This window comes from Haliotis rubra, unplaced genomic scaffold, assembly GCF_003918875.1.
Source record: "Haliotis rubra isolate DU_JTF1 unplaced genomic scaffold, ASM391887v1 Scf213, whole genome shotgun sequence".
Taxonomy (NCBI): Eukaryota; Metazoa; Mollusca; class Gastropoda; order Lepetellida; family Haliotidae; genus Haliotis; species Haliotis rubra.
Genome location: NW_025766148.1, coordinates 344,971 through 371,772, shown reverse-complemented (window position 1 = coordinate 371,772; position 26,802 = coordinate 344,971). Strand labels below are relative to the sequence as shown.

The window sequence follows — 26,802 nt, the reverse complement described above, 5'->3', positions numbered from 1 at the left end:
AGAAAATTATACTCGACCATTCACTCGTTTAAACATAAACTGGCAGTCTGGTATGACTTGGAATCTTACCCTCTTCCTCCATCCTCTACTGTACAAGAAGATGAAACACTTCCTCAAGACAAAAGAACTTTATATCTTTAAAAAATACATAGAAAAAAGTTCCTTTCCGAAGTGCAGATTTTCATCTAATTGTCTTCATTTCCTTTTTTGTCTGGCTAATGTTTATAAAAGGAATGGGAAGTAATAAAACTGGTTTCCTTTTTGTGATCAAACATGTCTCTCTAATACAAACATGACTTGTAATGCAAACAAAGCTTGAATGTCATATATAAAACTAGATATTTTTAGGTAAGCATATATGTGGATATTTTTATAGTATAAGAGTATTGTATAAGCAGTGATTATAACAGTCCATCGTGTGATAGTGGTGTGGCCATCTGTGATAGAATCACACACATGGCTGCCAGCTGAACTGTTGAACTGGACATCTGTTAAAACACTGGGGCGGTCCCCAGCATTGCAGTCCATGCTTCTCACAAAGCATCTCTGCACATCTCGAAGGCATCAGCAGGTGCTTGATGCAACCTATACTACTGTGGCCTCCGATGCAGGCCATTATGCAAATCAGTACCAAAGAAGTATTCAAATATACACCAATAAAATATTCATTGTGGAGTTTGTGTTCTATGCTTTGTGTATTTCTTATCTTACGTGTGGTATAAGAGTTGATATGCTTAATCACCTCTGAAAAAACAGTAATATTAATATTGATGAAATAATTACTGGAATTCATGAAATTATTGCGAACAAATGTGAGTGTCTTTGCTTATATAATTAGGTGGCATATTTTTATCTTGATGTAGGTGTATTGTAATACAATGTATATTTATTTGTCCGAATTCGATATCCCATCATATTTTGAGAGATTAATTATTTCTGCTCCAACGCAATTACATGTACTCTGTAACCATGGTAACAGAAAAGTGTTTTCAGATTGCTTTTGTGTATGAGTGAGTTTGGATTGTCCAATATTTGTATATTTATATGAGTGTACCCAGTGACCCTTCAAATATAGTGAAACTGTCCTTGTTGGAATGTCTGTGCTATTTATGGGAACAGAAATATCAATTTAAGGCATGCAACTTCATTTTTTTTCACATTACTTTATTGCGTATGAAAGTTTAAGGAACTATATACATGCCACAAGAATCTCTTCTTACATTTGGCATTTGGGTAGCCTAGTGGTTAAAGCATTTGCTTGTCATGCTGAAGACCAAGGTTTGTTTCCCACATCGGTAAATGTGTGAAAGCCAAGGTGTGTGTGTGTGTGTGTGTGTGTGTGTTTGTGTGTGTGTGTGTGCGTGCATGCCACCCCCCCACCCCCATCCTCCTCCTCCCTTTATCAAAACATGCACACACGCACGCACGCACGCGCGCGCGCACACACGCACACACACACACACACTTTGCAAATGACTAAACACCACATTGAATTATTGAATTTAATGTTTTGCAATGGTGGGGTAACAGCAGTGAAAGAAAGATAGCCCGTCCCAACGTCCCGAGACGGGTGAATTTTGTGGAGGACGGGTTAAAAAAATATCTAGTCCGTCCTCATGTCGGGTCAATTTTCGCAAACCAATGACATATATATAATGATTATAACCTTTTTGAATATTTACTGCCGAAGGTGTTTTATTTATATTTGGAGGACAAGCTAGATTTTGGCAGGACTGGTAAAACATTTGACCTGCCAGTCCTGTGGACAGGCTAGATTTTCTACATCTTTCCTACACTGGTATCAGCATTAAAGCCAATCCCCCCCAACCCCCATTGAAAATTCCTGGATCTGCCTATGTGTCCACAAGTTGTGATATTGCTGGAATATTGCAACCTAAATTCTTGCTCACTCCATACATCTGGCACATCAATATTCAACATGTTTAAAAGTAAATCTGAAAAAATTAATTCAGATATTTTCATGGCAATTTTATTTTCATTCCTGTGTATCCCACCTTATGAAATGTTATTTCTTTTACCAATGAAATTAACCATTTCTTTTCATACATAATATTTGTGATGATCAGTGTTTCTTGATTACAAATCTATCCAAGTATTCAGTGTATTTGAACAATAAGGATAGTTTTCACCCATGTATATGAAGGTTTCCACCAAGACAATCACTTTGTATGACTGTTGATGTATATTCTGTAACAATTGTGTCTGATGAACCAGGGCTTAGCTTGCAATACAAGAAGTTAGATCAATTGCTAGAGTCACAGTCTCATAAATCTGATCTGCTTCTCTGATGTGATACCTCTCAGCGTGATGAGAAATTTCTAATCAGTCATCACTGAATTCTTGACATTAGTGAGCAAAGCATTTAGACGTGTAAATACTGTCTAAAACACAACATTATCTGTATTTGTTATCTTATATATGTTATAAGACATGGATAAATGTGTGGAATGTTCATTTAGACAAGTAAATCCTATGTCTAAAAAAGAACATGATCGGTTCAGAATCGGGCAAAGAAATAAAATTCTGCTATTATATTGTGATGGATATTTTAAACAAATTCTTGCTTCTGAATGTGCTATTGATGGTAGATTTGTGGTTTGGTTGATTTCCTTTTGCAAAGATTATACTTTCCAAATCCATGTTTTAAAGAAAATGAAGATGAAACAGGTGCGTAGCAAGCCAATGTTTCCGTGTAAGCAGGTTTGCAAAGCTTTATATTTAGATAGTATTGAGGGCTTGCCCAACCTGTTCAGCAACAATCATGTGTAGGCCCGGGCTTTTTTTAATAATGGTAGCTACGCCCCTGTGAAATGTTTTAGATAGCTGACATCTGATTAACAAGAAACACATATCCTTCCTTTCAGGGGCGCTGGGGTAGCCTAGTGGTTAAAGCGTTGGCTCGTCACGCCGAAGACCCGAGTTCGAATCCCCACATGGGTACAAAGTGTGAAGCCCATTTCTGGTGTCCCTCGCCGTGATGTTGCTTGAATATTGCTAAAAGCGGCGTAAAACCAAACTCAGTCAGTCAATCCTTCCTTTCAAATGAAGGTCAAAATTCACTGATGTTCACTTGACACAAACTCTTAGCGGCCTCAGTTCATCATGCAAATGGGTATCGTATCAAAGCCACATATCTGATTTAGTGTGATTGTAGGTGAACAAGTTACTTTTTATGTTTATATATATCTGTATGTATATATTTTAATGCCAGAATATCTTACAATGTGTGTCTGCCTCCGTCAGTGTAGTGTGTGAAGTTCGTTTTGTTGCGAGGGCTGAATATTGCTATGGCAACGTAAAGTCCTCAATGTCTGTTAACCACAATAGCATGTACAAAGTCCAGTGATTTAGGTAATCGCATTAAGTCTTTCATTTCACTCATTTAGATCGGTGTATTTGTTTGGGGGGAGATCAGCATTTCAGAAATATAGATCTGGATATTTGATTGGAGGAGCTGCTTTTCTCTCATAATTCTATAGATGTGTTACAGTGATCAGCATTTCGCTAAAATGCATCTGTATATTGACCATTTTGACACAATCAAACTTCTATCTAATGTTGGGGTGTATTTATTGAGTAAGAATAATATATAATTTCTATTATGGCTGTGACAAAATTAAGATATGTACATATTTTGCAACCAAATCTACGCGAGCTGGGGTAGCCTAGTGGTTTAAGCGTTAAACATCACTTAAGACTAGGGTTTGATTCCCCACATGGGTACAATGTGTGAAGCCCATTTCAGGTGTCCCCGCCGTGATATTGCTGGAATATTGCTGAAGCGGCGTAAAACCCCAATTCACTCACTGACCCTGTCCATTTGGTGACCAACAGAGGTTGCTGAGGACCAAGTCTGACCGCAAGTCATTCTGTTCTACAAATCAAAGGGACCACTAATTCTAGTTCCTCAACAAATTTTCGTTGAACACATTTTGGTTAAAATATACACAAAATGTTTGTGACGAAAAAATCAGTTTGTTACATCTGTTAGATTGTAATAGGCGTGTTCATCATAACTATCTGTTTACTGTACTTCTTGTAGTACTACTTGAGCTGTATTTCGAGATTTACACATACCTCGGTTGAGTAGAAAGTGATGAGTGATATTTGCATACATCGTTGTTTATACAAGCACGTCATGTGACATGAGTATTTGCCTGTGGTCTGTGGATTGAGATGACTCCAAGCCGTTCTCTTTGTTCTTGGGAGCAGTGGAGTAGCCTAGTGGTTAAAGCATTTGCCCGTCAAGCCAAAGACCCGGGTTCGATTCCCCACATGGGTACAATGTGTGAAGCCTATTTCTGGTGTCTCCTGCCGTGATATTGCTGGAATATTGCTAAAAGTGGCGTAAAACCATACTACTTTGTTCTTGCAAGAGTACCTTTATATTGCTACAAGTTGACCACCTCCTTGCTCATATTTATATTTTGAAAAGATCAGCTTGCATATATATTTCCAGAATGTAAAATAAAATCTCATTTACTGATGTCCCGGTTACAGAAAGAATGTTTTCTGCTTGTGTGGATAGTGATCTTCTGTAAATTGTTCACCAGCATAGAGTATTTATGGGGGTAATTATCCTTTGGTTGTGAGTGCTAACCTGCAAATTGTACAATTTTGTATGTTATATACTTTTAACAATAGTACATTGTATGTATGATTTTGTTACTGGCTTTGCATTACATCTTGTTTTGTAGCACTTGTTGCAAAATGTTGATAAAATTGTTTTAGAAAAATCAGATTTCTCTGTGTCTTTATTGGGCATGCTACAAATTAAAACTATTTAGTTTGATAGTAGAATGGACAAGGAAAATCAAAGGTTGATAGTGAGAGCACACATGGCTATAGATAAAAGGGGATGTACCCCTTGTTAAGTGGGGGGGCAGTGGGGTAGCCTAGTGGTCAAAGCGTCTACTCTTCACGCCGAAGACCCGGTTCGATTCTCCACATGGGTACAATGTGTGAAGCCCATTTCTGGTGTCCCCACTGCGATATTACTGGAATATTGCTGAAAGCGGTGTAAAACCACACTCGCTTGCTCGCCTTGTTAGTGTGCTTGAATCCCAGATTTGCGTTGATTGTTGTTCAAGTTTGACCACACCTCACCATGGACTGACTGACTGACTGAGTTTGGTTTTACGCCGCTTTTAGCAATATTCCAGCAACAACACGGTGGGGGACACCAGAAATGGGCTTCACACATTGTACCCATGTGGGGATTCGAACCCGGGTCTTCAGCGTGACGAGCCAACGTTTTAACCACTAGGCTATCCCACTGCCCACCTCACCATGGAATTTACCCAGAAGGTAAAGAGGCTGTGTCCCACAGTCTTTCCATGTGGCTGCAATACTGCTGCATTAGAACAGGATTCACCATTGACACAAAGCATACCATGTAACCATCTAATACCTGTTTTAGCCAGCTCTCGTGATCTGGATGCTTGCAGGATTTGGCTAAGCTCTCGTGAACTTGTGACTCCTCTCAGGATTCATACATTAATGGAAGACACAACCACTGCATGAGACGGGATATTAGTTGTATTTCAGTCATGGATGCCTAATCATTGTGAAAATAGTTTTCAGATAAAATATAATGTTCATTGAAAAAATATAATATTCTAAAAATCAAAGATCTGAAATCAAGAGGACACGTCCTGCTCTTCCGCCATTCATCACTGGGATGAATAGTCAGATTCCAGAAGAGCCTTGTCCAAGGGAAGCAGCAGTATACACTGCAGACATCCTCCAAGAAAAGTTTCTTGAACATATAAACATTATTGTTTCCTCAGCCAAATATCATTATGCTGACACAATAGCTTTTTAGAGTAACAATATGAAGGGTCATATTGAATGTTGGCCAAATGAATCAAACAATCAGGATAAAAAGGAGCAGAAAAAAATAGATCAATTCAGGGGTGGAAAGAACTTTAAAATTGCTAGTGTACTCCGGAACAGTGGCACATGTAAAATCACTTGCCCTGATAATTTTTCCACTATTCCGGGCCGTTTTCTTGTTGATGTTTTTAAACAAACAACATAATTAACATTGGAAAGTCAACTGGACACCGGTACAGTGTGATATACAAATTTGCTTGCCCGACAGAAAAAAACACTGGACTCGGACGTCGGGCAATGGGTTATTTCCACCCCTGCAATTAAACAGGATAGATCAGCTGTCAAAAAACTGCCTATTCTTTGTCTTCAATTGAATGGGAGTCAACCATGTCTGCTAAATAGCTGACATGAAGACTTGAAGGCTGGCCTACTGGAGGATTGTAGCTATCATTACAGCTGACACACTGGGAGAGGTATCTTTCCCTTCAAAGGTCATCCTTGTATTAGCTATAGCCGCCATACAGAACATCTTCCTTGTCCCAGCTTCAGTACCACTGTTCAGGATGACCTCTTGAAACGATGGGTACTTTTCACACAGCACTGTCAAGGTTGAGCAATAGTGAAGCTGACTACCAACTTCCAGTCTTGACATCTATAATTCATTATTTTCATCAAGGGCAACATTACAAGTCATGTATTGCTGCTTTTAGATGTCTCCACACATGAGTGAGTGAGTATGGTTTTACGCCACTTTTAGCAATATTCTAGCAATATCATGGCGGGAGATACCTGAATTACGCTTCACACATTGTACCCACTCCAATCATAAAACTCAGGATGGCAAACTTCAAAATGATTGCCAGTGTTTTACACTGCAGATATTATGTTATAACCGATTTCTTCACTTCTCTCAAATAACGCCATTTTGTAAAATATGTATAAATCAGGTGACATTTACATAGTATCTGATTGGTTGTAAGTGACCAATATGTTTGACAACCATTCACACGTGAAAACCGATTTTAAAAACACTAATACTTTGGCGCAGATATTTGAACAGGTTTTGCAATGTTCACACTCTCAAACTCATGTTGTAAATACAATTCAGCACATTTTCATCATCTGTCATGTAGTGCTACCTTCAGGTATCAGGTAGCCCTCACATCTTGTGTGTTTGTGATGCTGACAACATTGTGTCTACATTCACTCAACACAAGCATAGTACCATCCTGTCTGTTTGAAGCTGAATTGGAGACCACCACACATCATAATCACCTGTACACAGAGGGATACATATGAAGCAAAGCGCTTTGAGCATGCGTGTACATGGGATGGACTATAGCGTTATATACATACCCATATATAAAGATCATGATCAGACAGGCCGTTTCCTGCAAACGAATCGCAGCACTGAGGTGATCGTAACTCCCATACTTAAACACAGACTTACGACTACCATAGAGCTAAGGTGATCGTAACTCCCATACTTAAACACAGACTTACGACTACCATAGAGCTAAGGTGATCGTAACTCCCATACTTAAACACAGACTTATGACTACCATAGAGCTAAGGTGATCGCAACTCCCATACCTAAACACAGACTTACGACTACCATAGAGCTAAGGTGATCGTAACTCCCATACTTAAACACAGACTTACGACTACCATAGAGCTAAGGTGATCGTAACTCCCATACTTAAACACAGACTTACGACTACCATAGAGCTAAGGTGATCGTAACTCCCATACTTACCCAGAATCCCCATGAGGAGACAAGCATGGCTGTTGTGGACCTATTCTAACCATACAGATAATGCATTGTAATGTATCACAATGCACTGAGGAGGTATCCTAACAATAAGCTAGATTGAGTGAAGCCAGAAGCCCCATCTGTTTGCTAGTTTGTTGGTTTGTTTAACATGCCACTCTGCAATATTCCAGCTATATGGCATTATTTTTTTAATGAAAAAGATTAAAGAAAACAGTAGTAGGGTGTACAAGACAGACATACTTCATATTAATGTTCATATACAGGTGATTATGATGTCATTGGACTCCTTTGGTAACCATGGCAACAAATTAGATATGAAACAATCAGCATCAGCTGAGACACACACCTTTTACAAATACATCTATATGCACATAACTGCATAAAATATAATATGGCAATATTTTCATTGGCTACTTTGGCATCTGACAGTTGTCCTTAGCAACCAAGTGTCCATGGCAACAGTTTCAAACAGAATAATATACCCTTATTGACAAAGTCAAAGCGTTCAGACCCACAAACCAGACATCAATGGTTTATCTTTTGTCTGTACGTAACAAGTGTCATAACAATAAATATATTTCTACATATATACAAAAATATGACTATCTTGTAAAATATAAGGGAATCTAATTCAAAAACACATGCCTGTTAAAAACAAGCCAGCACATTCAACTACGTTAACAAGTTAACCGTCTGTACTTGGTTGTATCAAACCTTCAGCGAGACCTACATTAAGCCCTGATACAGACCTTCATTAAGCCCTGATACAGACCTTCATTAAGCCCTGATACAGACCTACATTAAGCCCCGATACAGACCTACATTAAGCCCCGATACAGACCTACATTAAGCCTCGATACAGACCTACATTAAGCCCCGATACAGACCTACATTAAGCCCCGATACAGACCTACATTAAGCCCCGATACAGACCTACATTAAGCCCCGATACAGACCTACATTAAGCCCCGATACAGACCTACATTAAGCCCTGATACAGACCTACATTAAGCCCTGATACTGCCCTGATACAGTAAATTCTTCTATACAACTTAAAAGAATCTTCTATAAAACTCAAATTTACTGGACCACCAACTTCTTTTACAAAACTAAAGTTAACCTGTCACGCTGTAAGACATTGACTAAATATGCAATACGTACAATTCAGGTGGTCATGGACATTTTTCAGCCCATGAGAGATAAACTATATTAATACGAAAGTTGGTTTGTTTTTAATGCCACACTCAGGATTATTCCAGCTATATGGCGGCGGTCTGTAAATAATCGAGTCTGGACCAGACAACCCAGTGATCAACAGCATGAGCATCGATCTACGCAATTGGGATGCGATGACACGTGTCAACCATAGTATGAAAAACAGGGGCTTTGTTAGTTTTTATTATGTGTATATCATCAGTTTTGTTAATTCCGATTAACCATTGTGTTATGTCCTAAGAGTTCTGAACCTTCACAGGTTATAACTTCTGACAGGCTAAGAACACATCATAAAATCTTTGATACAACTGCATCAAGGGCTATTAATCAATAGAGGTCTAATAATATGTTAAAGGATCACTAAGTTTGACACAACCAGGTCCGGACAGTTATATGATCGGATATCTCGGCATAAAAGTGAGTTACTCAAATTTCATACAGAAATTCCATAACCTGTAAAACTTCAAATATCTAATTTTTAAACATATCTCGAAAATAAAATTAAAATCTTGTCACAATCACCAATACCACTGAATGTATTTCTGCAATATTTCTACAACCTGACAAAAGCATGTCCAATTGTGTAAAGCTTCAGGACAAGATGTGTAGGGATGTATTTTTGAAAGCTGTACACTGACATTTCAACTCCTGGACAATAAAGCAGTACAACCTTTCTCTAAGCACCTAGTACATGAATACATTACAGCAGCACGACTGTACATGTTTGCTGTATGACAAAACTTTTGAAACAAGCCAAACAAAACACATCACAAAAGCTGCAATAAAATTCAATAAAAAAATATTATTTTGTTGATATAAATTACAGAACAATAAATCATTTGCCCCCAGTGAAATAATCCTCACATTCAAACAATAACTGTAAAAATATATTTCACTTGGAATGTTGAGAAAGGAATTGTTTACTTCTTCAACCAACAATTGTTTCATGAGATGAAACTTAACAATAAGTTCATTAACATTAAATTCAAGTTGACTTTTGACAAAAAAATATTTCTAAAAATATACTTAAAAACAAATAGTGTATACCTGAACTTTTTTGGGGGGAATATGAAAATTAAACAAGTTGTATCTGTATGGGACAAAATCCCAGCTGCCGTAAAACACTCACTCACACGAAGGCTAGCCCCTATGGCACTATCTATATACAAAAGCTTACAGCAGGTGTTTCATATATCATGGAGAAATGTACACGCATATCGAAACACAATGCCACTATGCACTAGCATCATTCATTTCCCCAAAGAACTTTTCTTGTGGATATATCTGTATGTCTAATTTTTTTAGTAACGAAATAATTTAAATCTCGACAATTCAATTACTGTTTAATACTAGACATCGTTTTCAGTTTCTGAGGCATCAAAGAAGAAATTTCTTGCTCAGAGATTGGAAGAAATGTAAAATGTGAGGAGCAGAATATAAATTACTACAACAAATCTGTTTGCATTTCAGATTATTTTTAAACAAAACTGTAGTAGTAAAAACAAAGAGATTAATATTACGTGGAAGTGAACTCTCTAACATTTTATTCCAAGAAAACAAAGCTTGAGACTATCTGTATGTCACTATAGTTTGGTTTGTTTCTAATCATGTATCTAATTGCAGCTTGGTCTCCGTATTATGCCAGTTTTATTTCTTAGGTATTACAACCTAGCAACCCTAAAAACACCTAGCTGGTTGTCATGGCAACTGATACACTAAACAAAGTTAATCCTGAATTGTGCTCCATGTCTATTTTCATCCATTCTATATGAAACAAATACCTTTTCTAATGAAAAAAATCAACAAACAAATCTATGAATGAGGTATTTCAAATGACTGACTGTGAAACACAACGGCCAAAGTTCGACTACACCGAACGGCCCTTTTCCGCCTACCCCTGAGAAAACTTCAACAGAAAGAACTAAAATCATCCTAGCAATGGCATGAATGAGATGACACATGAACGAAACTTCAAAATATGGGGATTTTCGAAATTTGGGATTCAATGGATACCTTTACATTGAGAAAACATAATTATTCCACTATCTCTAATAATTCAATATTTATTTTTAAAAAAAAAACTGACACAAGACTTAACAAAACATTACCAAATATACTTAAGTATAACTGCTTTACTTCCAGTCTGTTCATGGTGCATCATAATTGAACTGATTCATATAGGTGCTTAGAGGTGGGATTTAAGGCTCGATTCATGAAACCGGATTCAACTTCATCAAGTGCATGTTGACAAGAAAGCTTAGCTTCATAAGACACAACCTGGCTGCACCTGGTCTCGTAAATTAATCAAAGTTAAAACATGCATATAATCCTTAAGTACCCAGCTGAGGACAATAAGCCCAAAATGTTTGACAAATTACACATAACACAGCAATGGTTAGTGTATGGTATACAGGCTAAGAGATATTGGATCTGTTCAAAAATCAATGGGTGGACGTGTCAGCGTTACACACAAACTCGGGTGGTTTCGATAAGCACTTGGTGCATGCTGACCTAAATACTAGGTAGCATTTTCCAAAATAGGTTGCACTGGTGCATGCTTTAAATAGTTAAATCGATTCCAACTTGGCACAGCATGTATACAATATAAGGTGTACCTTCTGACATATTGAACACAACTGTTTTAGATGCACATTGACAGGTCGCCATCTTTGGGCAATGCATGAAATCACATCAGATCTGCCATTACAATATATGTGTCAAGTATTCAAAACAGTTTCTTCCTGGCTTAAGAATTATTGGTTGATTTTTTTCCAGAATTGGAAAAGAGTCTTCCACAAAATCTCTGCCATGTTAATATAATATTGTACATGTCCAGTCGGGTTTGTAACTGAAGCTACACATAGTTGGAAGGGAGATAACTCTACAGCAACTGAACATTTCCCTTCAGTACATGCAGATATCAACATTATTGTACACAATAATAGGATTGAGTTTTAGGTAATTTACTTGAAATTGGAATGGATAACTGAAGGCATTTCAAGGCAGATAAACAATTTCGCAAGCCTTTTCACATCAGAATCTGAAAAATGTGGCCTTCCAATGGCAGATAATCCATTTACAAGGTCAAAACATGTCTTCATTTAGCTTTGAAGTAAGACGATTCTGATATGCCAATTTTTTTTTAAAAGCAATCAGTTTTTCTTCAAAAATATTTTTTAAAATCTTCATTTATCTTGAAGTGTAAAATATTATTTCATATATGTCGTGAATTTAGGAGCCATCATTACTTCATAGCAAGCATTTACCCAATACCACTGCCATCATAGATACATCATGTATGTCGAATACAGAAGGGTACACACATGTACACACATCATGTGACATGGACACACATCATGTGACACGTACACACGTCTGCATCCTCACACAGCTTACACATAAACCGGTATACTTAAAACACTATACATAGCAAAATTCATAAAACAATTGACAACCATTGCTTCACATACGTTCTTGTTCATGTAAACACCAACTACTATAATTCTGCCTGATTGTAAATAAACATGTTCATTAACTCTATTTTGTAAGATGCAGTTTTTGTTCCTTGTTCGAAAAGTTCCAAGGATCTCTGAAAATTGTATCCACATCTCAATTTCTCAGATGATGCCAATGGTTTGAGTTCCACTGAAATTTGGAAATATCCAAATTAACTGCATTTATAGTTTTTGTTTCAAAACCAGCTGTTTAGAAGAAGAAAACATGAGAGATTTTTCATCTCAACTTCTTCAAAGATCCTTACGATCAGTAAGTAATCCTCATACATTTAATCTAATAAATATGATGTACTTTTTTGAGACATTGTACCACAGATTGGACATGTGTCTACTGTAGACAAGAAATGTCACTCGGGCAATAATTCTGACACAGTAGTCCACGCAGACAGCGACAAATCAGCAAGTTGGAACAGCTGAGTTTGATTTCACGCCGCTTTTAGCAATATTCCAGCAATATCGTGGCGGGGGACACCAGAAATGGGCTTCACTCATTGTACCCATGTGGGGATTCGAACCCGGGTCTTCGGCGTGTCAGCAAGTTGGAACAGCTGAGAAATAATCTTTGATTTGTAATCTTGATGGCTGTGAATTGCTTATCAGGGGCAGGTAACTCTGCACCGCAATTATTTCCCTTACCCTCACTTCGAAAGTTAGGTTTGGATATTTGTGTCGTCTTATAACCGTTTTCATTCAACATTTTGTTTTATTGGTCCGGGGATATATTTTAACCCTCTCCAACAGCAAAGAATCATTTGGAAACATCCGCAATAAAGCCTGGAATTATCACATGTGAAAATATAGAGGCACATTGTGAGGTCTGAAAGGGGCACTTGTCCCTTCACTACTTTCAACATGCTCAGTGAATCAGTGTGCAAAATTTACGCTGGTCCTGTGGTCCCTGGCTAGTAAAATATCATCAGGACCACAAAATGGTAAGTTTGCAGTGGTCCTGGTGGCCAGTCAATTTTGTATTGGTAGTAAATCTACGAATGTTATTTTGGACCAGTGAAGTACAGACAGGACCACTAATTATTGTCCACTCACTGGTCCTGTGGGAAATTTTGAAAGGTTTCTTTCCCTGGTGAATGAGTTCCACTGATGACATTAAAGCTTGATATTATGGAATCAACATCTTTCTTAAACAAAAGATTTTCAAGAAAATTCCTCAAGGATTCTGCTGATCCAATCAGACTATGAAAGAAACTGTCGCACTGAACACGGATTCCATTGTAGGTGAATTCCATTGGTTGTATGCAAGTCTACACAATGTGGTAACTATCAGAACTGATAAAGAATCATGTATTACTCGTCTGTCGTCCTCTCAGACAAATCACTTTGGCACAACTCAACCTTTAAATCACTTTTGGCATTCATTAAGCAAGTCAAGTTAAAGCTGGTATAAGCTACATGAAGAACACTGGCAAGACATGGCACATCACATGTGGGGCTTGCGGAAGACGACAGAACACAAAGCTGATAGTTGCCCTTGCTGAGAGAAACAAACCATCTGGTCATGTAACGGATTGTAGACATCAATTGTTCAATCAAGAACAGGTATTGCATCAAGAATAGGTATAGGATATAGAAGCAGACAATAGATGCAGACATTTAATACTTTCCTATTCCGTTCTGACTTATAACAGCACCTCGCTAAACAGAACCTAAACATTACTGAAATTATATATTTTGCTGGTAGAAAATTTTAATTTATTTGCATATTTGTATTTTGGTTAATTTATGAAGAATAACAATCTTGTCAATATATAAAGACAGAACTTCTCACAAACTATCTTAGCATATATGGAATTCTTTAAATATCTTACATCAATATCTTAATAATGTAGCAGAAGTGCTATGCAACAAAAATTTGGTAATGGCTGTAAATATGTGTATAGATATTTTCTACCTTGATACAGTCATACATGAATTCAAACAGTAAAGTGTCACCACAACATGGTTCAGTGAACAAACACTCACATTCATACATTCTGAGACATACCGGTACAACTTTTTGGCAAATTACATTCTAAGGCATCATTGTGTCCGTATCACATGGCAAAGCATGGAATAACAGTATATTGTATATTATGCATGAATTCTCTTACAAAATATACAGTTAAAATATGTTCTTTGAACAAAATTCGGAATGAGACAGGTATTGATATGTTTGTGTTGACAAAATACAGCTGTTTCACTGAGATCATGATACACTTTGGGTGGATCCTGAAATGCTAAAACTATTTTTAAAATAAACTCAGAAAATATTTAATTGCTAAATAGCAAAGCTGTCTAGGAATTTTTTGTTCAAATGTTTAAAATACTTTAAAAATGTATACATCAGAAACTTCAATAGCTGCTATACACTATAAAGTGTAAAATCATAAAAATGGATCTTTGACAAATAGGTTTTAAATTATGACAAGCAGATCTGATCTTGAAACATGGTTCTACCATCTCACTGATGGTTGTGTTTCACTGAACAATCTCAGCAGATTCCTAATTAGTTTATGCTAAGATCCTAAGACCAGTAACCTTTTACCCAACAATAAAGATCTGTGAATTTAACATGATTTTATGGATGACAATGAATTTATGACAGGAAAAACTGATCGGACTTGGAAAGAAGTTCCCTGGTGTTTCCCTTCTTTCCCGACCGCGTGGTTCGGGCGAGACGATGGGGAAGAGGCTGTTGAATGTTGTGTCGCTGGTAGCGCCTAGATGTAAACATAGGCTCCCTTCCGTTGAAGATATCTTTGAGAGGGGGTAGACGGATATTATGTCACCTTGTAGACTGAGGTAGGCCTGGTCGGATGGCGGGTGACTGGGGCTGGGTGGAGCCGGGGGTAAAGGTGGAGCCCAGGGACGACGTGCTACTGGTCTGAGAGAGAGATCGTGGGGGGAGGGGGCGTGGCACCCTCCGAGGCACCTTTGGAAGCTGTGATGTGGAGGCACTGTGACGAGGAAAACGGACAAGCATCAAGTGAGAGATTGGCTTCACTGCTTAAATCAGTATGGGCGACATAGTCACTCTTATGATAGGAAATAGTATATGGGGTTCTAACAGATGGATCTACATCATAAACAGGAAGTAACAGTGTGACATATTTCAGTTGTTTATCACTGCGGGGGGACACCAGAAATGGGCTTCACACATTGTACCCATGTGGGGAATCAAAACCGGTTCTTCAGTGTGACAGGCTAACACTTTAACCACTAGGCTACCTCACCATCCCAGTTGTATTAAAAGCTGATGTCAGAGTGAGTGAGTGAGTTTAGTTTTACGCGCACTCAGCAATATTCCAGCTATATGGCGGTGGTCTGTAAATAATTGAGTCTGGACCAGACAATCCAGTGATCAACAGCATGAGCATCGATCTGCGCAATTGGGAACCGATGACATGTGTCAACCAAGTCAGCGAGCCTGACCACCCGATCCCGTTAGTCGCCTCTTACGACAAGCATAGTCGCCCTTTTATGACCAGAATGGGTTGCTGAAGACCTATTCTACCCCGGATCTTCACGGGTCAGCTGATGTCAGAGAAGACCTAAACTGATGCAGGTCTTAGAATTTACCACTTTGACACCCATGAGCACAGTTATGGTGCTGACAAGTCTCAAAACATAACCAGTGTCTGGTGTGCCAAGGGAGGCAACTCTGCACAGCGAATGATGCTTATTTAAAAACAATAATTACCTCAGTTTTAGATTGCTTTCCAGTTTATCGTTCTTAACTGCGGGGGCGCTGTACAAGCGGGAGTCTCGGAACGTTATAATGGAGGAGTTTGGTGGGTTCCACTGTAACGTGAAAGGTCAACGTAAAGTTTAAACACATGCAAGAAAGTGATTCCAAGAAAGTGATTCCAAGTACGTATGGAATAACTCCTACTGTGAGGCATTAAAGTTATGCTGCATAGACAGGGACAGAAATTCACGAAGAACATGAATTAGCCTAAATAGTGACATACATAGCAATAGCCCGAAAACTGTTTGAAAGTCTACTAGCCGCAGGTTACATTAACAAAACTTGTACAAACCAGCTGGGTAATGGAAATTAGAAACATATCTGGACCTGCTCTTTATATCCAGGTGTCCAGTCAAAAGTCAAAATCTGAATAAAAATTTCTCTGAATTTATGAATAAAGCACATAAAAAAAATCCAATTTTGGGTAACATCACAATTCTTTTCTTAATTTCCTCAACAAAAGACACCGATATTGAAACCCTAGATAAATCCCTGTAAATTTTTACAAACCTGGAGAGGTTATGAATTCTTTTGAAGAAAAGTCCTCCTTGGGGTACATATAAGCATTAAAATGTCCATTTTAAAAGCCTACGACAGTTGTAACAATATTTCAATAAAATATTTTACCAAACAAAAAACTCGTTATGTGTGGTGAGACCACCCCTACAGGGCCCCGTAGAGGGCCCCCTACAGCCAAGAGCAGGTAACTCTGGCTGTGTACCTCGTACCTCACTTTTCATGCTGAACGTGTCAGACAGAATGAGGGGAGGTGGGCGGCCGTACCCCAAGGAGGACTTTTCTTCAAAGAATTCATAACCTCTCCAGGTTTGTAAAATTCTTTTTCAGAAGAAGTCCTCCTTGGGGTACATATAAGACAGACTCCCAACGATGTTGAGTCGGGAGTAGTAGTATTCTGTCTGCCTAACATACCCCCTAGTTCAGTCGAAGGCACAGCCGAAGCCGCGACAGAGAGAGAAAGTACACTCACCTAGTCACCTGACCGCTGATGTCAATCAGGCGGGGCCGTGGCAAGGCGGGAAAAAGGAGCCTAGCCGATAGGCTATTGGTGGAATTTATAAAGGCGGACGCAAGTCCCACCCCCCAACCATCAAAATGGGAGGAAAGTATGGGCGAGTCCAATATATATCCCTCAGCAACCCAAACCAGCGAAGCGTGGTGCAGGGATGAACACAGTGACTGTAGCGAGTGATAATCGCTACATACGGTAAAAACCACCACCAATGTGATACCACCACCGATAAAAATTGAGGAATTTATTAACACCTACACCATGAGAAAAGCAAACGTGATTTCTAAGGCTCATTCGGCTAGAGAATCACGACACTGCCCACTGGTGAGAACTGTCTGGCCAAACCGAGCACGCTCCCGTGAGTGTTTGTCCAGCTGATAGTGGCGGATGAACGTACTCGGTCGGCTCCAGATAGCCGCTGAGCAGATCTCCTCAATGGGCAGTGTCGCGGCGTATGCTTTTGATGTCGCCACTGCCCTAACCGAATGAGCCTTTAAACCCTGAGGGATGGTTAATCCTTTGTAAGAGTAACTCGAACAAATGGCAGAGACAAGCAACCTAGATATGGTCTGCTTGTTGGGCGAGGAAGACCAGCCTTGCCACCGCCATAACAACAGAACAGCTGCTTATCTTTCCTGATAGCAGCCGTTCGTTTGATATAAGCCTTGAGAGTCTTACGGACATCTAAGACGTGAGCACGCCGAAGAGAGGTACCGGACGATGGAGGCTGAATGAAAGCTGGCAGTTCGATAGGCGCCGTTATATGAAAGGCGCCTGCGACCTTAGGACGGTAGGAGTCTGGCAACCGAATACTGACTCTGTCTTTGTGAAAGACAGTCAGAGCAGGATCGCTGACATCGCATGGATATCACCTACCCGCCTGCCAGGCGTTACCGCCACAAGAAAGGCAGCCTTCCAACTTAACAGCTGGAGTGAAAGAGACGACAGATCGTGAAAGAGAGGACCGGACATCCAATCAAGAACGATTGACAAGTCCCATCGGGACTAATCCGCCCGGACAGTCGGACGGATTCTGTCCACGCCTGCTAAAAGCTGTACGAGGGGTGCTGCCCCAAGAGAACACCGTCGGCAGGGATATGGAAGGCAGAGATTGCCGTGGAGTAGCCCGATAGTAGACGCCGCTAAACCGGCTTCTAACCGAGACTGCAAGAACTCCAGTACTTCAATTACAGTTGAAGAAAAGGGATCAAGAATCCCTCTGCCGACACACCAGCGCATAACAGGCCCATCTATCCTCATACTGAACGTTTGTCCGAATCCTCCCGAAGCCAGAATTGTGTCTGCAACTGGTGCAGGAATTCCGCTTCGCGTGGAGGCGATTCGGACAGAGGCCAGGCCACCCACTGAATCCTGGGATTCGGTGCGGCGCTCCGTTCTGGGATAGTAAGTCCGGTCGAAGGGTAATAGTACAGGAGGCTGAGCCAGAAACCTGAGAAGTACCGAAACCAGCTTTGAGCCGACCAAAGGGGTGCAAGGAGCACAAGAAGTCGAGCTGGTTGGGTGGCAAGCTGCAAGAGGACTTTGGGAATCAGGGGTAGTGGCGGGGGCATACAGAACCCTGTCCGTCCAATCGAGCTGGAAGCGTCTTGGCGATGGCTCTCGGATCCGGTATCCGGTGAGCAAAACACCGAATCTGGTTCGTCCCCAGATGCAAACAGATCCACCTGGAACGACCGAACAACTGGGAGATAGCCCGAATATCCCCGATGGAGCATCCACTGCGTGTGGGGCCAGGATAATGACGAGAGTGCATCTGCTCGAACGTTGTCCGCCCTGGGAGATAAACAGGCATTACCCGGTATGTCGAACTGGTCGCACCAGAGCAGAAACTGCCATGCCTCCTGCAGAAGAGACGGAAACCGTGCCGCCCTGCTTCAGGATGTAGGTCATTGCCGCCTGGTTGTCCATCTCGAGGCGGACCACCACGGCCTTGAACCTGCTCCCGTCGTTTGAACACCAACCTGACTGCTCTCAATTCTAGCACATTGATGTGCAGTTGCCTCGCTCTGTGACCACAGGCCTGAGACCGACAGGGCGCCCAGCACGCCCACCCTGTGAGGGAAGCGTCCGCCTGAATTGAGAGATCTGGCGATGGGATGTCCAAAGGGAGCCCCTTGGATAAATTCCCTGCCAGTGTCCACCACCGTAAATGAGGAATTAGCCACCCTGGAGTGTGGAGAATCAACTTCGTAACCCTGGGTGTGGACCCACATTCGAGCTAGAGCCTGCTGAATGGGTCGCATCCTCAACCAGCTTCCGCCAAGCGATGTCCACCGTTGCCGCCATGTTGCCTAACAACTGGAGCCAAGTCCGAGCTGAGGCCCTGGGGACTTCGAGAATTGTAACACAACTCTCTGGACTTTGGTGGCGGTCCGAGACAGGGAGACTATCCTCGCTGCTGTCTCGAATCTCGCCCCAAGAACACCAGATCCTGGGTGGGAACCAGTTCTGATTTCTTGAGGTTGATAATCCAGCCCAACTTGGTGAGAATACTCATCACAGCAAGTGTCGCCTTTCGACTCAAGGGAGTGGCAAGCGCCAGCGGCGGAGCCAATCGTCTAGGTACGGGTGACAGCACCTGCCCTGTGACCTGGCTACCTGAGCTGGAATTAGCATGAGTTTGGTGAACACCCTTGGCTGTGGAAATGCCGAAGGAGTACCGAAACTGATAGCACCTCCGTCGAAGGAAAACCTTAGGTATTTCGAACTTCGGGGTGCATAGGGACATGGAAGTATGGCGTCTTTGAGGTCGATTGGCGTGAGCCAATCTCCCTTCTCCACAGAGGCGAAATCACCGAACGCAGTGTTTCCATCTTGAAGGGCGGTACCTCTAACATGTCGTTCAGACCTTTGAGGTTTAGAATAGGTCTGAACCCTCCGTCCTTTTGGTGACAAGGAAATAAGTTGAGTAAAACCCAACATTTCTTGTCCCACAGGAACCACCTCTATGGCTGCCTTGTCCAGCAACGACTGGACCTCGGCACGGAGCACTTCCGCCTTCTCTAGGGCAGCCGGCACTGGAGTGCAACGGATCCCGGAGAAGGGGGGTGGGTCTCGCTTCCACTGTGGCATGTGGCCTTCCCTGAGTGTGGACAGGACCCAGGGATTGGACGTGACTTTTTCCCATTCCGACAGGAAGAGGGAAAGTCGACCACCCACAGGGATATGTGGCAGGAGACATTGAATACCTGACTTTGGCAGTACTCCGACTGCTTGGTCTGGTACCAACAAGGGCTCCGGAGGAATTATAGCTGGGAAGCCGGGGCTGACTTCCCCTTCCTCTGAAAAGGCTGGTGGGGCGCCGTGGCCTTGCCCTTGCCCCTGCCTCTGCCCTTACCCCTCCGCGACTGCAAGGGCTGAGCCCATTTAACAGATTCCTTCGCCGCGGCAGAAGGATATGCGGAGGAGACAACCGGGGGCCGCGAGCGAGACGTGTGAGGCTGTTCCAGCAAGGGCTTAGAGTCCTTGAAGGTTGAGACAGCCTCCGCGGCCTCCCGGACTACTGTAGCTGCCCCGGGGAACAGGGTAGAACCCATCCGGAATGGCAGCGCCAGCAGAGCCTGTTGCGTGGCAGGCGAATACCTCGCCACGGAAAGCCACAGGCGACGGAGGCCCATCACCGCCGACATCATTTGGCAAGCCGACGACCTGATAGAATCGCCCAGATGTGACTGTACCTCCGTTAATTGCTTAGCCAAGGTGGAGGGAGACGAATCTTCCTCCACCCCACCCACATCCAGTAGTTGCCTCTGCAACACCGAGATGTAGGCGGAATGGATCGTCACTTTGAGGCATTGAACCGCATTGCGGTATTGCTCTTCAAAGGATCGATAGGCGGATTTAAGCGCTGTAGCGTTAGTCGTGAACGGCGGAAGCCGGCGACCTTGCTTGGCTGAAGCCATAGAATTACCCGACGAACCCCCCAGGGCGACGGATGCGTAAACACAATCGTCAACCACTGGGGGATTGTAGAGGCAAGCCTCCCCCATGAGGTACCGACGGTCAAGTTCTGGCAAATCGAACCTGGACCTGGTACCACAGAGGAGGGGGTTGATTACTTCAGACAAGACTGAGGGTAATATACGCAGCCTTGTGTCCCCCACCTTGGTGGGAGCAAAAGCCTCCCCTGGGAGGCGAAACTCCTGAGGGTCGGGTGCGCCAGTACTGACCACTACCTGGGGCAGGACAGAAGCAATACGCTCCCGTACCTGCCTCAGGGACGCACCGAGCGAAACCAAAGGCGTACCCAACTCCTCCCGACCCTCATCCTCCTCCATAGCCTCCTCGAATCGATCCTCAATGAGTGAGGTCTCTGTTTCCAGAGAGAGCTCTGAGGGATCATCCGAGGGGTCTACAGAGAGGGACAAAGGCTCGAGCAGAGCCGGGTTGCCCGGCACACCCGACCCAAGACTCGAGACTGAGTCGCGGTGCCGTGATGAGGAAGAGCCCGTGCTGGGATTCCTCAATGGGAGACAAAATGATCCAGACACCGAATGGCCCGGCCAAGCCGGCGCAAGCGGTGGGACCAATTGCGAAGTAGCGGCAACTACAGGGACTGCCAAACTACTAACTACTGGACCAGACCCCGAGCCAAGGCTCGGGCCGGTAGTAGTTACTACAGCGGAGGGGTGGCCAGCAACCGAGACGAAACTCGGAGCCGACGCACCCCCGACAGAAACCCCCACACCAGAGCCTAAGCTGAGGTTGGGAGCACTGCCCGCCATAGACCCGGCACACACACCCGTACCTGGTCGGACGCCAATCTCCTGACGGAGGCCAGCCATCGCGTCAGCCACGAGAGTGTGGACCGAATCCATCTGCTTCTGCAATATATCAGAAAGTAAATCAATTGTTAGCTGGTTAGAAACAGGGACAGGAGGGGGGGAAGGTGCCTGTGATGTTGAGGGGATGGCAGGTGAAGGAGCCGGAGGCCCCGTGCCCTTCGCCCGTTTAGGAGCATCCCCCGAAAGAGAGGAAGCCGAAGCCTTCTTTTTCTTTGTTTTTTTATCTTTGTCTTTAGGCGGCTCCTGACCCCAAATGTCCCCGCCCGAAGTAAGGACGTGTAGAACATGTAATCAGCACGTCTGGACTTGATGGTACGGGGGGAGAAAGCCTGACACATAGAACAACCTTGTTCGTCATGGGCTTCCTCCGCTAAACAACGTAAGCAAACCAGGTGGCGATCCTGAGGCGACAAACTGCCGCTACAGGTGACACACCCCCTTGGGCTGCAAAAAACAGAACCACGCTATGATAATAGCAAGGACTGTACGATATACATAATATAATATGCACACAACAAAACAGAACAAAATACAACGCCCGGGCGATATTTTAACTGTTACAGCAAAGCTATTAAATACTAGCGTAAAGCCATAATTGCGAAGCGTAATTGCGTACATAGGTGACAAAGAGCAACATGTGTTGCGTCACGAAAACACTCAAGCAAAACTTACCTAAAGCCTGGAAAAAAAAGGAATTTAGGCAAGTATAATCTACAAAATGAAATATCAGCCCTTTCACAACCCGACTACAAGGCTTTTTCTAAAGCCAGGAGAAGGAAAGCAAACGGGACCCCGCGGTCCGCCATCTTGCCTGCCACGTGGCTGGAGACAGCGAACACGCCGGTAAAGTTACAACAAATCATGAATGAAAAAAGTCATACAAAGATTCCAGCTAGCGCCCGAGCGAAAAAAAGGAACCATACATACAGGATTTGACTCTATCTCACTCATCGCTCTCTTATTCGTAGCTTCTTGGACCATGCAATCGACCTACACGACCGACGACAGCATGAAAAGTGAGGTACGAGGTACACAGCCAGAGTTACCTGCTCTTGGCTGTAGGGGGCCCTCTACGGGGCCCTGTAGGGGTGGTCTCACCACACATAACGAGTTTTTTGTTTGGTAAAATATTTTATTGAAATATTGTTACAACTGTCGTAGGCTTTTAAAATGGACATTTTAATGCTTATATGTACCCCAAGGAGGACTTCTTCTGAAAAAGAATCCATTCCTGGTAGATATGGTAAGTGTTTACTACTCCACCTGGTGGCTGGGACTGTCCGTTGGGTTCTCTTGATGGAGCCCTTCCTCACAGAACGCCTGCAACATGGCAATACCTGCAACACAAGTAAGTGAGGGGTTAACACAGCCTGCAACATGGCAATACCTGCAACACAAGTAAGAGAAATAGGTGAGTCTTAAGCTGTGATTTAAAGAGTCTTTAGTGGTTGTATTTCTGAGGTTTTGGGGAAGCGAATTCCAGAGTTGTGGGCTGACAAAAGAGAAGGCGCGTTCGAAAAGTCCATTTAGTGATTTTGGTTGAGTCAAGAGAGTCACTGGAGGATCTGAGATTCCGCTGAGGTGAGTAAGGGGAGATAAGTTCTTTGAGATAAGATGGAAAGTTTTTATTGTTGAGACAGTCGTGAGTGAGGGTGAGGAGTTTGAAGGTGATTCTTGCAGAGATGGGAAGCCAGTAAAGTGACTGAAGCACAGGAGAGATATGGTCATAGCGGAAGAACGGGAGATACATCATTAGATAACATAACATAACATCAGACAGTTTGTTAGATCGTCACTCAACACCACTCAGCAACCCCCAGCTGAGTCTGGACACCATCATTCAGTGACTGATATCATGAGCATATGTCTACCCAATAAGATCAGGTGACATGTGAACAAATTAGTGAGGTTGATGATTCAATCTGGTGAGTTGCTTTTTACGAGAAGCATGGTTTGCTGAAGACTAAATCTAACCCAGAATATTACGGGGAAACAAGCGTGGCTTGCTGAAGACTAAATCTAACCTAGGTTATCAGAGGGAAACAAGCATGGGTTGCTGAAGACTAAATCTAACCCAGATTATCCCAGGGAAACAAGCGTGGGGTGCTGAAGACTAATTCTAACCTAGATTATCCCAGGGAAACAAGCGTGGGGTGCTGAAGACTAAATCTAACCCAGATTATTACGGGGAAACAAGCGTGGGTTGCTGAAGACTAAATCTAACCAAGATTATTACGGGGAAACAAGCGTGGCTTGCTGAAGACTAAATCTAACCTAGGTTATCAGAGGGAAAAAAGCATGGGTTGCTGAAGACTAAATCTAACCCAGATTATCCCAGGGAAACAAGCGTGGGGTGCTGAAGACTAAATCTAACCAAGATTATTACGGGGAAACAAGCGTGGCTTGCTGAAGACTAAATCTAACCTAGGTTATCAGAGGGAAACAAGCATGAGTTGCTGAAGACTAATTCTAACCCAGATTATTACGGGGAAACAAGCGTGGCTTGCTGAAGACTAAATCTAACCTAGGTTATCCCTGGGAAACAAGCGTGGGGTGCTGAAGACTAAATCTAACCTAGGTTATCAGAGGGAAACAAGCGTGGGTTGCTGAAGACTAATTCTAACCCAGATTATCCCAGGGAAACAAGCGTGGGTCGCTGAAGACTAATTCTAACCTAGGTTATCCCTGGGAAACAAGCGTGGGTCGCTGAAGACTAATTCTAACCTAGGTTATCCCAGGGAAACAAGCGTGGGTTGCTGAAGACTAAATCTAACCAAGATTATTACGGGGAAACAAGCGTGGCTTGCTGAAGACTAAATCTAACCTAGGTTATCCCTGGGAAACAAGCGTGGGTTGCTGAAGACTAATTCTAACCAAGATTATTACGGGGAAACAAGCGTGGCTTGCTGAAGACTAAATCTAACCTAGGTTATCAGAGGGAAACAAGCGTGGGGTGCTGAAGACTAAATCTAACCTAGGTTATCAGAGGGAAACAAGCGTGGGGTGCTGAAGACTAATTCTAATCCAGATTATCAGAGGAAAACAAGCGTGGGTGAAACTGACCTCTCTGCTCCATGCGGTTGAACCTCTGAACCCACTGGTCCAGCAGGATGTTGTTGTAGCGAGGCTGCTCAAACAGCCGCAGGTACTTGTGGGTGGAAGGCGTGGGGAAGATCCGCTGGTAGCCCCCCTTTCTACTGTCCTCGTCGATACATTCCGTCAGTGTTCTTACATCATTGGGCGTCAGGGTGTCCATGATAGTCTGCATCACTTGCTGGAAACAGGATTGAATGATCCTTGAATGTTGAGTCTTAAGTCCAATTTTACAAAGTGAATATAGGTCTTAATCACCATTAATCTATCTTGGGGTATTAGAGTTATAACAATGGTAGTGTTGTAGTTGACCCCACTGTCACACTTACGAAACACAAAGGGTAATTGGTCACCACAGTGATAGGTGTGAAAATGTTTGTGATTTTGGAGTGAGTTGAGTTTTACGCCGCACTCAGCAATATTCCAGCTATAATGTGGCGGTCTGTAAATAATTGGGTCTGGACCAGACAATCCAGTGATCAACAGCATGAGCATCGACCTCCACAATTGGGAACCAGTGACATGTGTCAACCAAGTCAGAGAGTCTGACCACCCGATCCCGTTAGTCGCCTCTTACAACAAGCATGTGTTACTGAAGATCAATCCTAACCCGGATCTTCACGGGTCTTGTGATCTTGGAATCAAGAAGTGTGTAGATGACTGGGTGAGCCTACCTCGTCCTGGTGTCTCTGGCAATAGTAGGCATGTTTGGTGCGCTCGTCAGGGGCAAACTGCTGGGAATACAGCCTCTTGTCCATGCAGTAGTCGCTGGACGGGACATGGGCACTGGAACAAACCAAGACAGACACATAAACAATAGGATGGACCCTTAATACCCCTCTAAACTGGATGGGAGTGTGTGCTGCAATCTGTTGATTTAATGGAACACAAAACGTCCATGGACTATTTACTGCTCATTATTTGGAATGTGATAAGTGTCATCTTTTTACTCCACATTTGACTACTGCATAATCTGTGGTGAAATGGGGATGTCATCACAAGCTTGGGTCTATATTTATCTGAATAACTGGGTGTTGAGAGAGTGACAAATATGGCCGATCATGTGACCATTTGGGCTCGAAAGGGATGCTACTCTTGCGTGAGTGATTTTACGTCCGCTTTTTTAAAGGGAATTTCAAGGGATTTCAAGTATTCCCATATCATTCGCAAGAGGAAGGAGACAAGCATAATTAGCATGAGTCAGGATAATGAAAAATACAAGCTTTTAAGACAAATGTTGTCTATCTCCTATTTGTGTCAAACAGGAAACACATGAAGCTAGATGCATACATACATTTCTTAAATTATCATTTAAAAATGCAGGGCCCCTTTACACAAAGTAATCCTTGTGTTAAGACAATTGTACATCCAATATTTGAACATTGTCATTGGGTAAAGATCACTGTGTGGTGAGCTAATACTTTTACACTAGAATAATTTTTTCTCCGTCGTTTTCTGAAATTTGAACAACCAAGAAACACTAAAGTCCTTCCCAAACGTGTGTTAGCTACAGAGTGGTGCTCTCACCTCAAGTCGCAGGAAGCGCTGGAGCTGCTGTGTGTGATGTCCACCTTGTCGGGGACGCGGAACCCTGCGATGTTCATCAAGTCCTTGATCATCTGCCCCTTGATGTTCACGTCCAGCTGGGAGTTGGAGTGCAGGCTGGTTGGAACGGAGAAAGAAAAATATCATTAGTCAGGGATTCACAACTCATTGAAATTAGTTTTCTCAGCGACAATCTATTATATGGTCTTTGGTCTTTTCATGGCATG

At 42.6% G+C, this 26,802-nt stretch overlaps 1 protein-coding gene across 1 annotated transcript in view; it reads right to left on the bottom strand.

The window, feature by feature from the left end:
- Nucleotides 1-9,909: 9,909 nt before the first annotated feature.
- Nucleotides 9,910-26,802, bottom strand: part of LOC124276781 (tubulin monoglutamylase TTLL4-like) — a 52,549-nt gene continuing 35,656 nt past the window's right edge. Inside the window, 6 exon segments of the mRNA XM_046712430.1 lie at nt 9,910-15,311; nt 16,055-16,155; nt 23,201-23,274; nt 25,001-25,211; nt 25,705-25,816; nt 26,558-26,692. Coding sequence (XP_046568386.1) covers nt 15,140-15,311; nt 16,055-16,155; nt 23,201-23,274; nt 25,001-25,211; nt 25,705-25,816; nt 26,558-26,692 — 805 coding nt within the window. The 3' untranslated portion in view covers nt 9,910-15,139.